Raw genomic sequence first — 14,415 nt, 5'->3', positions numbered from 1 at the left:
GAACATTGCCTGCCACAGAGCAAGTCATCAATAAATGATAGTTAAAGTAATCAGTATTATTATTATAAACCCTAACTGAATGCTAGTGAGGCAGGCACGGGTATATCAAGCCACTGTGAGGACCCAGAAAGCAAGTAGAAAGTAATTCTCTTTCTGCCAGGCTTAAGAACAACCAGAATATGTGATTTCAGTAATTATGACAGCTCTCAGAATAAGGTTCCATATAGAGGTTGAAAATGTATGCTCCGGGGCGGCGCCTGTGGCTCAAAGGAGTAGGGCGCTAGCCCCATATGCCAGAGGTGGCGGGTTCAAACCCAGCCCCAGCCACAAACTGCAAAAAAAAAAAGAAAATGTATGCTCCAGAACAGTGATTTTCATCTGGTGAGCCCTGAGAAGATCTTAGGTGTGCCACAAAAATTTTTAAGTATCATTATTTAATTATTTTCAAAGGAAGTTCAAAGCACAGTAGCTATATTCATTTTTTAACTCTTTTTTTTGGATCAACATAATTTAAGTATGGTGGAAGTTTAACTACAGGTTCAAGTGTGCCATGAGATAAATAAATTGAAAACATTACTCTAGAATCCCACTCCAGAAACCCCACTTCACCACTTACTAACTGTGAGACTGTAAAGGAGATGTCCTTTTCTCAACCAGAGCTAATAATAGTCCTTCAAAGTAATTCTTGAGGGTCTTGTGATGGTTAAATAAATCAGATAACCCATAAAATATCACCTGTCATCAGTAAATACTCCAAATTTTAACTATCAGACTGTCCATGAAAGTCTTGGCACTCCCAAGGCATTACTAAAAGGAATCTCAACAGAGATTTCAACACTAACACCTATATTTCAGATATACGTACATTTTTATAAAGTCAAGTCCAATATGATTAATATAATAACATTTACATTAAAAGTCTTACTTACAGTAGTTTTAAAACTATATGATAGGGATAATAAATAGAGAGTATATATGTAAGTAAATAAGTAACATATAAGTAAAAGTGTGCTCATTCACCTACCACGGCCCCACCTCCCAGGTCCCAAGGCCACTTCTCAGGGGAAATCTCTGTAGTGGGCACTCATCAGAGCCTGTCTCTCAACATACAGGGTGTCCATAAAGTTCGTGTGCAATTAAAATAAACAACTTTATGGCCACCCCGTATACATGATGTTGGGTAGAGGTTAGATTTTTTACAAAATGACCTATTATATTTTGTATTCAATAATATATCATGGATATCTTTCCACGTTGATGCACAAAATCCTAACATTCTTTTTAGCTATTTACTGCTTCAAATTATGGATGTTATAATTTATTAATCCATTATAGGTATTTACTTTACTTCTAACTTCGGCAGTTAAAAATAATCCCACAGGCCTGGCATCCATTGCTCAGTGGTTAGGGCACTGGCCACATACACAGAGGCAGACAGGTCCAAACCCAGCCCAGGCCTGCTAAACAACAACAATTGCAACAAAAAAACAGCCAGGTGTTGTGGCAGGCACCTGCAGGCCCAGCTACTTGGAAGGCTGAGACAAGAGAATCACTCAAGCCCAAGAGTTTGAGGTTGCTGTGAGCTGTGACGCAACGGCACTCTATCAAGGGCGACATAAGAGACACTGTCTCAAATAAATAAATAAATAATCCCACAAAGAACACTGCTTCAAAGGTTTTCTTTTTTTTTTTTTTTTTTTTGTAGAGACAGAGTCTCACTTTACTGCCCTCAGTAGAGTGCCGTGGTGTCACCTAGCTCACAGCAACCTCTAGCTCTTGGGCTTACGCGATTCTCTTGCCTCAGCCTCCCGAGCAGCTGGGACTACAGGCGCCCGCCACAACGCCCAGCTATTTTTTTGTTGCAGTTTGGCCGGGGCCGGGTTTGAACCCGCCACCCTCAGCATATGGGGCCGGCGCCCTACTCACTGAGCCACAGGCGCCTGCTTCAAAGGTTTTCAACACACACACAGTTACTTCCTATTTTAGGAATAGCTTCCTAAAAGCGGATCTGCTAACTCAAAGGTTTACCAAATTTTACATGTTGGTAAGTACTGCCAAATTGTCCTCCAAAGAGGATGTACCCATTGTATTTTCTATCAGTAACCATCTTCTTAAAAAACAGGAACAAAAAAGTATACTATCTTGTGGAAACACTGAAACTTTTCTACATTGAAAAGTGGCCCTCATCTTCAAAAAAGGATGAGAACTACGGTTCTAACAACCGTTACTTTATCCTTCTCAGCATTTTAGCTCCTATGCTACTTATTAAAATCTCATTTTATTTATTTATTTTTTTTTTTTTTTAGAGACAAAGTCTTGCTGTGTTGGCCAGGCTGGAATGCAGTGGGGACATCATTGCTCACAGCAGCCTCAAACTCCTGGGCTCAAGCAATCTTCCTGCCTCAGTGCTGGGATTAATTTTAATATCACTCAGACCATGACCTCCCCTATAATGACATAGTTGACATCAAAACCAGTTTTCCAGTCCCCAAGCCATCTCAGTCCTGTCCTCGAGCCAACAGTGAGGAGACAGGAAGGACTAAAGACCTGAAATATTCGTATCATCACCTAGCAATCCTGCCAAGCCCAACAAAAACAGAATTAGTCCATGCAATTCTCATGTAAAAGCGCTATTTTGTTGCTATGCTTTAAAGCAGCAATAGCTTAAAATCTCTTTATCAATAATCATTAGCTTACAGGTAGTTTACACGTTTCATTTTGTCTCACAATATTATTACAGTGAAGAACAAGAGCAAGTAAAGGTCACGTTGGTAATTAAAGCTATATTGTAGAAATATGCTCACCCAAGATATGATTAAATAAGAAAATATTACTTGGCTCAGTATCATCATTAAACTTGTATTAATTTATAAATATTTAAATGTACCATATGATATTCATAAATAATCTGTTTTTGTCAGTTTCTAAAGTAATGCAACTCATAAACCCTTTAAAAAATTACTGCAGAAATAAAGTCAAGAAAGTATACAAGCCAGACTTACATTCAAATGCTGTAGTTGTTGCTTCAGGCAGAACCTGGCCTATCACATCCTAAACAAAAAGAAAGAATAAAGAAACACAATTAGCCATCTTCTTTATTGCTAACATGTGGCAATTCCTAGAGGAAATATGAGAACCTGGGAAAGACTTTTGAAATGTTGGCATAAAAACATTAGCTCATAATCACACTTAGCCCAGCAATGTAAACCCAAAGTTTAAATCTCTATTCCAGAGAGAAAATCTTTTGGAAACTTTTTCTACTCTGTACCTGTAAAACACAATCTTTTAATTTAACAATACACACAGAAATACACGTCGTGTATTTACAAAAAGCTGGTTTCTGTGGGACCACACCTACGGTGCATTTTACAAGGGTACGTGTGGAATTTACTAAGTGTAGACTATAAATGTCTTAACACAGTAACTAAGAAAATGCTGTGAAGGCTATGTTAACCAGTTTGATGAAAATATTTCAAATTGTATATAAAACCAGCGCATTGTACCCCATGATTACATTAATGTACACAGCTATGATTTAATAATAAAAAAATTGTAAATAAAGATGCACATAATATTAAAAAAAAAAAAAAAGCTGGTTTCTTCTATGAGAAGCTGTAGAATACACTGCAAGGGGTTTGAGAGTCAGACTGACCTAGGTTTGAATCTCAGCTCTGCATTTATTGTTAGATGTACAACTTGGAAAAATATCTCTTCACCTCTCTAAGCCTCATTTGACGTATCCTCCAAAATGGGTAATACAGAGGTAATGTAAAAATTAATGTAATAAATAAAAATAAATTAAATAAATAAGCTTAGACATTATAGACATTCAACAAAGGTAATTCTGGTATGTGTATCAAGCAACACTGTGCCTTGCACTCCTAATAGTAGGAGTTCAACATACAAGTTTTCCTGATGCTGACATAAACCCATCATGCTACTTGTAATACAAACAACTCTCATCAACCTTTATTCTTAAGCAACAGAAAACATACTTAATGACACCAAAACAAAGTTAATCTAGCCTACTAAATAAGCCCTTAGGGTGTATATGATATCAATGTCTAAATGAATCTATAGGGTGTTTCAGAAGTACCCCCAAAGTTGTCATAAATAGGGAAAATGTAAAATTGAAGGTTAAAGGTACCTTTATTTACAAAATGGTCATTACAAAATTACACAAAGAGGTGGCCAATATGTAAAGATTTTGTGAATTTTTGTAATGAATAATTTGTAAAGGTACCTTTAGCCACGATTTCCCATTTTCCCTATATATGGCAACTCCAGAGGCAACTTTCGGGATACCCTATATAAAGTTGAAAACACTTGAAAATGAGTCTAGCAAGAAGCTTAACTAAAGAGGCACAGTACACCTCAGTTCTGGGGAAAGTGACCCTCCATTATGTCCAGTCCAACCCGAATGGCCTGTAAACCTCATTTCTCTCTGGGAGCTCTGTCACAACACCCCCCCCCGCCCCCCAGGCTGAGCAAGAACTGGCACGAGGCAGCCGGCTGACAAAGTCACTTGCAATATTTCTCAGCAGGGAGCCCACAGCCCTTCTAAGCAGAGCACTTAGCAGAGTGGCGGCTGCAACTTCCTTCTAAAGGCAATTCTTCAGAAGCTTTTGCTGCAGTGGCAATTTGCATAATAGTCTTGCCTCTATAGTGCTTTCTTTTTTTTCAAAAATAAATCTGTGCATATAAAATTGATCAAAGAGAACCATCTCAGGCAGCCCTTGCTCATTAGAGCCAAAGAGATTATTTTTTTCTCTAACGCTAGTCTTAGTAAATGAAACATCAACTTTTTGAGGAAGTCTTAAAAAAATTCTTTCCACACACTCCTAGGTAGAAAGTATTATTGACAGGAAGTTATAGAGTGAATACAGAATAAAGTCCCCAGGCAGTCCAGTGTAAAGCCTGAAAGCATGGAATCTGGAGCCCAACTGTTAGGGCCAGAGGCTGGCTCTGCCTCTCTCAGCTGAGTGAACCAATCTCTCTCTGCCACAGTTTCCTTACATGTAAAATGAGATTGTAACTGCACCTACTTTTTAGGACTAAATAAGTTAATATCAATAAAGTGCATAGAAGACTGTCTACTGCAGAGTGCCATATTCGGACCTACTAAATAAATAAAACAAATTACTGGCTGGGCATAGTGGTTCTCAATCTGTAATCCCAGCACTTTGAGAGGCTGAGGCAGGAGGATCAGTTGAGGTTAGGAGTATGAGGCTGCAGTGAGCTATGATGACACTACTGCACTTCAGCCTGGGCGCAGCAAGACCCTGTCTCAAAACAACAAATAACAACAACAAAAAAAAAAACTAAATCAGAAATAAAGGGGGGGAATACCCCACCCATCCCCTATCCTTTAAGTCTAGGTTATCACTAGTTACTTCCAGGGAACTCTGAGCACTCTTGACAATCAATCTTGAAATATAAACTCTACAGTACTTTTTTTTTTTGCAGTTTTTGGCCAGGGCTGGGTTTGAACCCACCACCTCCAGCATATGGGGCCAGCACCCTACTCCTTCGAGCCACAAGTGCTGCCCTAAACTCTACAGTATTAGCAAATTAATTTAGGATCCTTCCTATACATAAGATATGGGGAAAAGGAGTAAGAAAAAAGCAAGCTTGCTTGAGAGAACTATGGGAACATAACCATATTATTTCTTTAAAGATAATAAAGTGGGGCTATCATAACGACAAATGGGTAAGAAGTGCCAAAATTAGTCAATATCTACTAGTTGTTTTTTTGTTTGTTTTTTGTTTTTGAGACAGGCTCACTCTTTTTTAGGGGCTAGAGTGCTGTGGCCTCAACCTAGCTCACAGCAACCTCAAATTCCTGGGCCCAAGCAATACTCCTCCCTCAGCCTTCTGAGTGTCTGGGCCTGCCTACAGGTGCCCACCACAACACTAGGTTAATTTTTCTACTTTTAGTAGAAATGGGCTCTCACTCTTGCTCAGGCTGGTCTCAAACTCCTGAGCTCAAGGGATCCCTCACCTCAACCTCCCAGAGTGCTAGGAGTAAGGCGTGAACCACCAGGCCCAGCCTCTACTAGTCATTTTTTTAAGTAGGTACATTTAATGATTTTATGTAATAGTTTAAGTGACTCATTTCCAAATGATCATCTCCTACCTTCAAGAACATAACCATTTTACGTAATCTGAAGGTTTCAAAAGAAAAACTAAATTTACATATCTTTGTTTTTAAGTTTACATATCTTAATGGTGATCTTTTTTTTTTTTTTTTTTTAGAGACAGAGTTTCACTATGTCGCCCTCAGTAGAGTGCTGTAGCATCACAGCTCACAGCAACCTTCCAACCCTTGGGCTTACCTCAACCTCCCGAGTAGCTGGGACTACAGGCGCCCGCCACAATGCCTGACTTTTTTTTGCTGCTGCAGTTTGGCCAGAGTCAGGTTCAAACCCGCCACCCTCGGTATATGGGGCCAGCGCCCTACTTACTGAGCCACAGGTGCCACCCAGTGATCGTTTCTTGATTCTTTTTTTTTTTTTTGTAGAGACAGAGTCTCACTGTACCGCCCTCGGGGAGAGTGCCGTGGCGTCACACGGCTCACAGCAACCTCTAACTCTTGGGCTTACATGATTCTCTTGCCTCAGCCTCCCGAGCAGCTGGGACTACAGGCGCCTGCCACAACATCCGGCTATTTTTTTGTTGCAGTTTTGCCAGGGCTGGGTTTGAACCTGCCGCCCTCGGCATATGGGGCTGGCGCCCTACTCACTGAGCCACAGGCGCCGCCCCGTTTCTTGATTCTTTTCTTCTCCTTCCTTTCAATAGGCTAAAGGAAAATAAAAAGGACTTGGTCCTTGACTTTAGACAAACCTAAAAGATTAATAATCTAAAGCTCTTAGAGTGTAGTAAGAGCCTAACAAAAAAAAACATAAATAGCAAATAGTATTTGCTAAGTCAAGAGGAATGAAAAATCAAGGGCTCACTTTAGACAGAAATTCTATAGATAAGGGAAAATCTGAGCTGGGACTCAGAGACTACAGAATACAAAGAGCAGAGAAGAGAGGGTTGAACATTCTCCTAACCTCTTCTAGTTTTCCCAGAACTAGGGACTGGTTTTCCAGGGAAAAAGAGAAACATAGAAATCTGCAAAACATATAAAAAAGATAATCCAAATGTCTCTACCCCTGAGGACCAGGAAGGCCTCTTTCACACTGCAGCCAGTCCCAGAGGACTAAAACAAAAGACAAGGCCCAGCCTCTCTGGGTGACTTAACCAGGGTCTCCCAGCTATTTGATGTAGCAGTATCTGGAGCCCTCAATACTGACTTCAAGTTCAAACTACTCAGTGGTTACACTTGACTCTGTGATTACACCTGCTTCTGGCTTCAGTGTCAGGTTTGCCAAACACTAGCTGTGTGGCTTTAGGCAGGCATTTTTCCCTTTTGGGGTTCGTGCCTCCTCACTTGAAATAAGTCAGAATTAGATGAAGGGGATGCTTCCTTTAAAGTTTAAGGTTCCAACCCAGAGATACTGATATATCTGTTGCTTCTTGTCTTTTCCTGATGAAGAGATAAAGTGAACCTGGAGAAAAGATCACAGGAGTCCACTACCATCTGGGCTCAAATTCATAGAACTTGCTACAAAGGAGACAGCACAGCACCCATTCCCACAAGCCCTTCATCAGGCCTCTGCGACAAAACATGCTCCACCAGAGCAAAATATGCAAACACATGGCACGCTGAACTCTAGCGGTGGGGCCATTTCTGCACTGTTTACTTTTAGGCCAAGAACCCTTGGGCCAGATACAACTAAGCGATGCTCAAGAAGCAAACGACCGAGGCCTTGTCCCTTATGTTGTAATAATACGAATAATAACACTTATACAGCGCCAAATGCTTCACGTGTATTGGCTCAAGCAGTCCTCAAACTGTATGAGGTAGGCACTATTTTTATCTCCTCCTCCCTTTTTAACAGATGAAGAAACTGAGACACAGAGGACACGTCCCCAAGTGGTAGGACTTGCGATTTAAACCCAGACAGTCTTGGCTCCAGAGTTTGTGGTCTTAAAATAGTGTACTAATCTACTTAAAATAATACTTTCTGTTGTTTCAAATGAGTAAAGTGAGAAAGCTCATCTTTCTCATCATAGACACAATCTCACCCAACATTCACAAGTTTTGGGGGCAGGTGTGAATATTCCTATTATACAATAGAAAAGTGAGGCTCAGAGAGGTGGAGTGACTCGCCTAGTTATTGGGACAGCTTACAATCAGACTCAAATTTCTAGACTCAAAACCTAGTGCTCTGTCCACAGAAGCAAAACTGCACACATCTTCTTTTAACCTCACTCATTAAACAAGTATTTCAGGGTCCTATTAAGCAACAGAAAGAGGGAAACCAGATATCCATCTCCTCCAGAAGTTTATCACCCAGTGGAGGAGACAACAAATCATGACCAAGCCAGGGTGCCTTGCTGGGGTAACCACACGAAACTGTGGGAACACATAAGTGGGGCACATACTAACATTTTTCACAGGTGGAAATTGGCCAGCTGAAGAAAAGGGCAGAATGGAGACAGCCTCAGCACCTCGGAAAAAATCAAAGTAATTCTACATACCTGGAGCACAGCATGCTCATAGGGGTGTGGTGAGAGATGAAGCTGGTGCCAGGCAGGCAAGAACCAATCAAGATGTGCCCAGAGGATCACAACAAGGTTGCGCCTTATCATGAGAGGCAATCTATGTGCATGTGAGCATGTGCAGAGCTCTGGATGCAAAGAGAAGGGAGGTGTTTGATGCATGAGATTGAAGGCTGCTGGCTCACTACAGTCTCCACATCCCTAGGTAGGCACTTGAACATATGCACCGCCTGGGGGGTCAGTAATGGCCAGCACTCAAAATGATACTATAGAAGTGAATTGAGTCACCCAAGACAATCAAAAATTACATCACAAATCTTCTTCCTCTCATGAACCTTCCACCCAGCCCTCTCTTTATCTTGCAGGTAAGTTCCATCATAGATCTGCTATTTGCAAGGTGCTCCTTTGTATATCATATCAGTTTCTGCCTTCCAGGCCTCTGTTTTTCAATATATAAAATGGACACAATGTACCCTACCCTGTCTACCTCAAATGAATACTAGAAAGATGAGCTTAGTTGCAGCATGGAGGGAGGAGGGGAATTACTAAGTAAAAGTAAGGAAATTTAAGTTCTGGTACTGACTCTCCCACTCAGGAGCTACACAGCTTTAGAAAAGTCACCTCACCATACTGCTCCTCAGAAACTACTTGCAAAAAGGATACATGAGCTGAACAGTCCCCCTACACACCATAAGTTTATTTATGCCTCTAACAGTACATGATTTTATTTCAAATATATTCTGAGTATCCTGAAGTATAACCAATTCTAAGATGCAGATTTTCCCTCTACTTTAACATCTATTAAATTTGGCTGATTTTGTACAACGGATGGTATGTCATAGTTTAACAAGCAGTTTTTTTCCTTCTGAATGGTGTGTAAGACATCTTACACTCAAGAATGCTTAAATTTGCTCAAACATGGTAAATTAAAGTTGCCCTTGCTTCTCTTGCCTGGCTGGCCACCAGGTTCAGAGAATTTAGTAGAAAGACATGGCTGGAATCTGAACACTTAGGAAAAATGTCTTCTAGACAGCTTTTTGCACCGCAACTACCCTGTTTCCCCGAAAATAAGACCAGGTGTGCTCCCAAAGATGAGCTAGGTCTTATTTTCAGGGGACGTCTTATCTTTCCTGTAAGTAGGTCTTATTTTCCGAGCATGTCTTATTTTCGGGAAAACAGGGTAGTTGCCTGTGAATGTCCCAGTCCAGGCTGTGAGCCCCCTGAGGGCAGGTGTTCAGTCTGATTGATCTATATCCCCAGACCCTGCACTTTTGCCAAGTTAAAGTTGATGCAATTAATCAATGCTGTGGTTTGAAGCAAAAAAACTGCCACCGCCACTAATTTGGGCCACTAGTGGTCAAGCTGCTGAGAATACCCAAGGCCCTGAGCCCCCCACTCAGAGATTTGGACACTGATATTACCACTCACCAGCACATCCCTGAAGAGTAACTGCGGCCCAGAGTGCACTGTCCAGTCCACTGCCCCACTATTTGGAATCTTGATGCGAATCACCAGCACCTGGTTCTCCATGGCATGGAAGGGGCCAAGGGTCAGCCAGAGCATTACAGGTTAAAGGGTTCACATCTTGGAGTAGGGGGTATCCGCTGGCCCCTGGTTAGGCGGGGACTTCAAGAGGTGACAAAGGGAGGGGCAGAAAACAGAAGGTGAAAACAGGGGATTCGGAGGGTGTTTTAAAAAGAGGAGGGGTGACCAGGCAGGGGCCCGCAGGTACCGCGCCAGACTCAGGGTGTACGCGGTCTGAGGGTGCCTCCCGGCGAGGGTGCACCGGGAAGGGAGCAGGGGCCAGCAGGAACTAGCGGAGGTCAGAAGGTGCTGGAGTTGGAAAGGAAGGCAAACGGTGTAATGAAGCTCTCTGCCTTCCGTGTGTGAGGAGACGGGAGAGCAAGGACGCGGTTTGGGGGAGACAGCGGCAAAAAGAGGGCCCCCAACTGGAGGGGACTCAGTCACCGGCTATTAGGAAGAAAGAGCCCCAGGGCCGCCAGTCCTTGAGGAAGCGGAGGGGACCCTCCGTGAGAGGGTCAGGGACAAGTCTTCTGCCCCACCCGGAAACACTGCGCGTCCCGGCGGCGGCGGCAAAAGCAGCGGCGGCGAGAAGAGGAAGGCGGCAGCGAAGGCACTGTTACTCCGGAACCAAAACTCGCGGCGCCGGAACCCCGGGAGCCGACGAGCGGGACCCGCCTCCCGCGGCGCCATATTGGAAGAGGGCAGCTCCCGGCGGGCGGGACCCCAGGAAGCCTCGCGCGGCGCGGGCCGAGCGGGGTAGGCGGGCAGTCCGGCTCGCTCCAGGCATCCTCCGCGCGCGCGAGCACCTGCGGCGTCTGGGTCGCCGGCCGCGCCGACAGATCCTGTTTATAGACAGCAACATATCTGACGCACGAAGGACAAAACTGACCTACGACGCGAGTCCGCCGAAAGACAATTTGAGGCTTCACATTGCGTACTGTTTCCCTTTACAAAAGCCTCAGATTAAGACAGGACTTCAGCTCCAGTTTGTCCCTAGTTTTTCAAGCCGTGCCCCTGAATTATCATGGGGTTTTGTGCATCAAATCAGCCAGAGAAAGACAAGAATTCAATATATATATTGAATAAAATATATATTTATAAAATATATATATGTGTATTTTTTTTTCTCCCAAGTCACTGGTCCGGGGGATCAGCATCTTTCTCCCACATTAGCACAACGTATATAAATTTTTCCTTGAGACTCTTTACCTCACGAATGCCCTAAAATAGAAAACAGTCCCCTATTCAAAAGCAATAGTAAAGAAAGTAAAGAATCTAACCGCCTGGTGACAGCTGCAGTAGTGGCAACATCATCCCTCATTAAACTATTGCAAAAATATCTGGGCTAGTCCATATATTTTCAACTAAATTGCAATGCTTACGCAGTTGGTGATATCATGGCAGCAGCACTAAACCTTGGTTAATTTTAAATGCTTTGTTACCTCAGATTTTAAAATGCACGATCTTCTCGGTCTTTGGTGCTTATGTAGACGTTTGTTTACAAATTGCAGGCGGTGGGTTCGTCCTTCATCTATTTCTAATAAAGGGGCAAATGTCGCCTTAATTTGGAGGGTTGAATTTTTTATTAACTGTGGAGGAGGTGTCAGTTTCCCTTCTAAGAGATGATTAAGACGAGAAAAAAATGATTTAAATGTTGATCATTTTCCGTATGACTTCAGAATTTTTTCTCCATAATTTTCTCTGCCTGAGTTTCTTTTACACTTAATTTGAAAGGCCATTGAAGTTATTGTAAATTAATAGCTTAAGTAGAAATTCATTTAGTCAGATCCTCCGCACATTCTAGGAATTGCTCTTTCCACCTGCACTTCAATCCTGTGAAAAATAAACCGTTCATCCAAGGTCCCCATGTACTTTTTATTCAAAGTTCATTTCCTATTATTGGAGAAAATAGATCGTAAAACTAGAGATTCATATGAACCTGTGATTTGTTAAAATGTCCCTTTTATTCATAGTACCATGGGGAAAACCAACTCAATTTACCAAATTTGCATACCCATTCTGAAGCTTTTCTTACACTAATGGCAAACTCATAACTCTTCCCAATATTTGCAGAACCAATATAATTACACTTTGGCTCTTCATAGCCTTTTATGTAGTAAGAAATCTTAACTTTGATGACTTGAGTATGGATTTTCCAGAAAACTCTAACCCTCATTTGCAAGAATCATCATAATAAATAACCATTCCATTTGATATCATGAATAACAAAATAAAACTTTTTTGTCTCTATCAAGTAAAGCTTAATTGTCCAATTTCAAGGAATATTTAATATTCAACATTGAAGTTGTAGTCTTAAGCCTTTTGCACAGAGTACTTTTTTTTTTATGGATAGAAGTCAGGATAGTCACTCAGGCATTGGCTGAGGTAGTTTACTAGCCATAAACCAGATTTACTGTAGTAAAAAACCTGTGCTTATTTATATTTTTCCTGGTTGAGGGACTTCTCATCAGTATAACAGAAAATCCCTCCTGTCATGAAGTGGTATTCTGATGGGGGGAGACAGACAAATGAGTAAAATATATGTTAAATAGTAGCAAATCTAGAAACGTGAACCCTGAGGGGGAAATGAAAACAATACAGTTCACTGGGGTAATAACATCAAGGAATATAAAAACTACTCAAAAGAGACACGTTCCTGAAACATTAGGTGTCTGGTCATCTTTTTACACTTTCTTATTTTTAGTTTTGATAAAATACACATAAAAAATATTTGCCATCTTTTCCATTTTTAAGTGTACAGATGGTTACTGTTAAGTATATTCACAATTCCTATAACTGGTCTCCACATTTTCATCTTGCAAAACCGAAACTCTATATTCATTAAACAACTGCTCACTTCCCCTTTCCTCCGGCCCCTGACAACCAACATTCAGCTTTCTGTTTCTATGACTTTGTCTACTCTAGATACTTCATATATGTGCAATTATACAATATTTGCCTTTTTGTAATGGGCTTATTTCACTTAGCATAGTGTCCTCAGGGTTCATTCATGTTGTAATGCATCAGCATTTCCTTCCTTTTTAAAGCTGAACAAAATTCTATTGTATGTATTTACCACATTGTGTTTATCCATTCATCCATTGTTGGACATTTGGGTTGCTTCCACTTTTTGGCTGTTGTGAATAATGCTTCTATGGATATTGGTGTACAAATACCTGTTTCTGTCCCTGCTTACAATTCTTTTAGATACACACTCAGAAGTGGAATTGCTGGGTCATATTTTTTAGGTTTAATTTTTTTGAGGAACCACCATACTGTTTTAATAGTGGATATGAGTCATTTCCCCCAAAAGTGCATAAGGGTTTTCAATTTCTTCGTATCTTCACAAACACTTGTTATTTTCTGTATTATAGTAGCCAATCTGTATTATAGTAGCCATTGTAGAGTGCCATGGTGTCATAGCTCACAGCAACCTCAAACTCTTGGATTCAAGTGATCCTCTTGCCTCAGCCTTCTGAGTAGCTGGAACTACAGGCGCCCACCACAACATCTGGCTATTTTTAGAACCAGGGTCTCGGGCAGCGCCTGTGGCTCAAGGAGTAGGGTGCTGATCCCATATGCCGGAGGTGGCGGGTTCAAATCCAGCCCCGGCCAAAAACCACAAAAAAAAAAAAGAACCAGGGTCTCACTCTCGCTCAGGCTGCTCTGAAAGCCGTGAGCTCAGGCAATCCACCCTCCTCGGCCTCCCAGAGTGCTAGGATTACGAGCGAGCCCCACACCCGGCCCATCATTGTGGTTTTAATTTACATTTCTTTCATGATTAATGATGTTGCACATCTTTTCACAATTTTTTAGCCATTTATATAGCATCTTTGGAGGAATATCTATTGAAGCCTTTTGGGCCATTTTTTAATCAAGTTATTTTGTTGTTGTAAAAGTTTTTCTTTTTTTTTATTTGTAGAGACAGAGTCTCACTGTACCGCCCTCGGGTAGAGGGCCGTGGCGTCACACAGCTCACAGCAACCTCTAACTCCCGGGCTTACGCGATTCTCCTGCCTCAGCCTCCCGAGCAGCTGGGACCACAGGCGCCCGCCACAACGCCCAGTTATTTTTTTTGTTGTTGCAGTTTGGCTGGGGCTGGGCTCGAACCCGCCACCCTCGGCATATGGGGCCAGCGCCCTACTCACTGAGCCACAGGCGCTGCCTGTAGAAGTTTTTCTAATGAGGAAAATCACATTTTGCTATTATAAATTCGGAGACATTTTCTTCATTTCCTCATAACCTTGCTCTGTCTCAAATCATTAACCCAGAATTTCCTGC

General features: G+C 41.8%; 1 protein-coding gene across 9 annotated transcripts in view; it reads right to left on the bottom strand.

Moving 5' to 3' along the window:
• Positions 1–10,768, bottom strand: part of MAP2K5 (mitogen-activated protein kinase kinase 5) — a 316,347-nt gene extending 305,579 nt beyond the window's left edge. For 2 of the 9 annotated variants that reach the window (XM_053594064.1, XM_053594065.1), the window contains exons 1-2: positions 10,039–10,745; positions 3,003–3,051 (exon numbers count right to left, since the gene is read on the bottom strand). In XM_053594064.1, coding sequence (XP_053450039.1) covers positions 3,003–3,051; positions 10,039–10,173 — 184 coding nt within the window. In that variant the 5' untranslated portion in view covers positions 10,174–10,745. Of the gene's footprint in view, positions 1–3,002; positions 3,052–10,038 lie in introns of all 9 variants that reach the window. The other 7 variants (XR_008380627.1, XR_008380628.1, XM_053594066.1 and 4 more) reach the window with 7 other exon arrangements.
• Positions 10,769–14,415: the final 3,647 nt, after the last annotated feature.

The sequence above is a fragment of the Nycticebus coucang genome, chromosome 6 (genome assembly GCF_027406575.1).
Source record: "Nycticebus coucang isolate mNycCou1 chromosome 6, mNycCou1.pri, whole genome shotgun sequence".
Classification (NCBI taxonomy): domain Eukaryota; kingdom Metazoa; phylum Chordata; class Mammalia; order Primates; family Lorisidae; genus Nycticebus; species Nycticebus coucang.
This window is presented reverse-complemented; position numbering and strand designations above follow the sequence as displayed.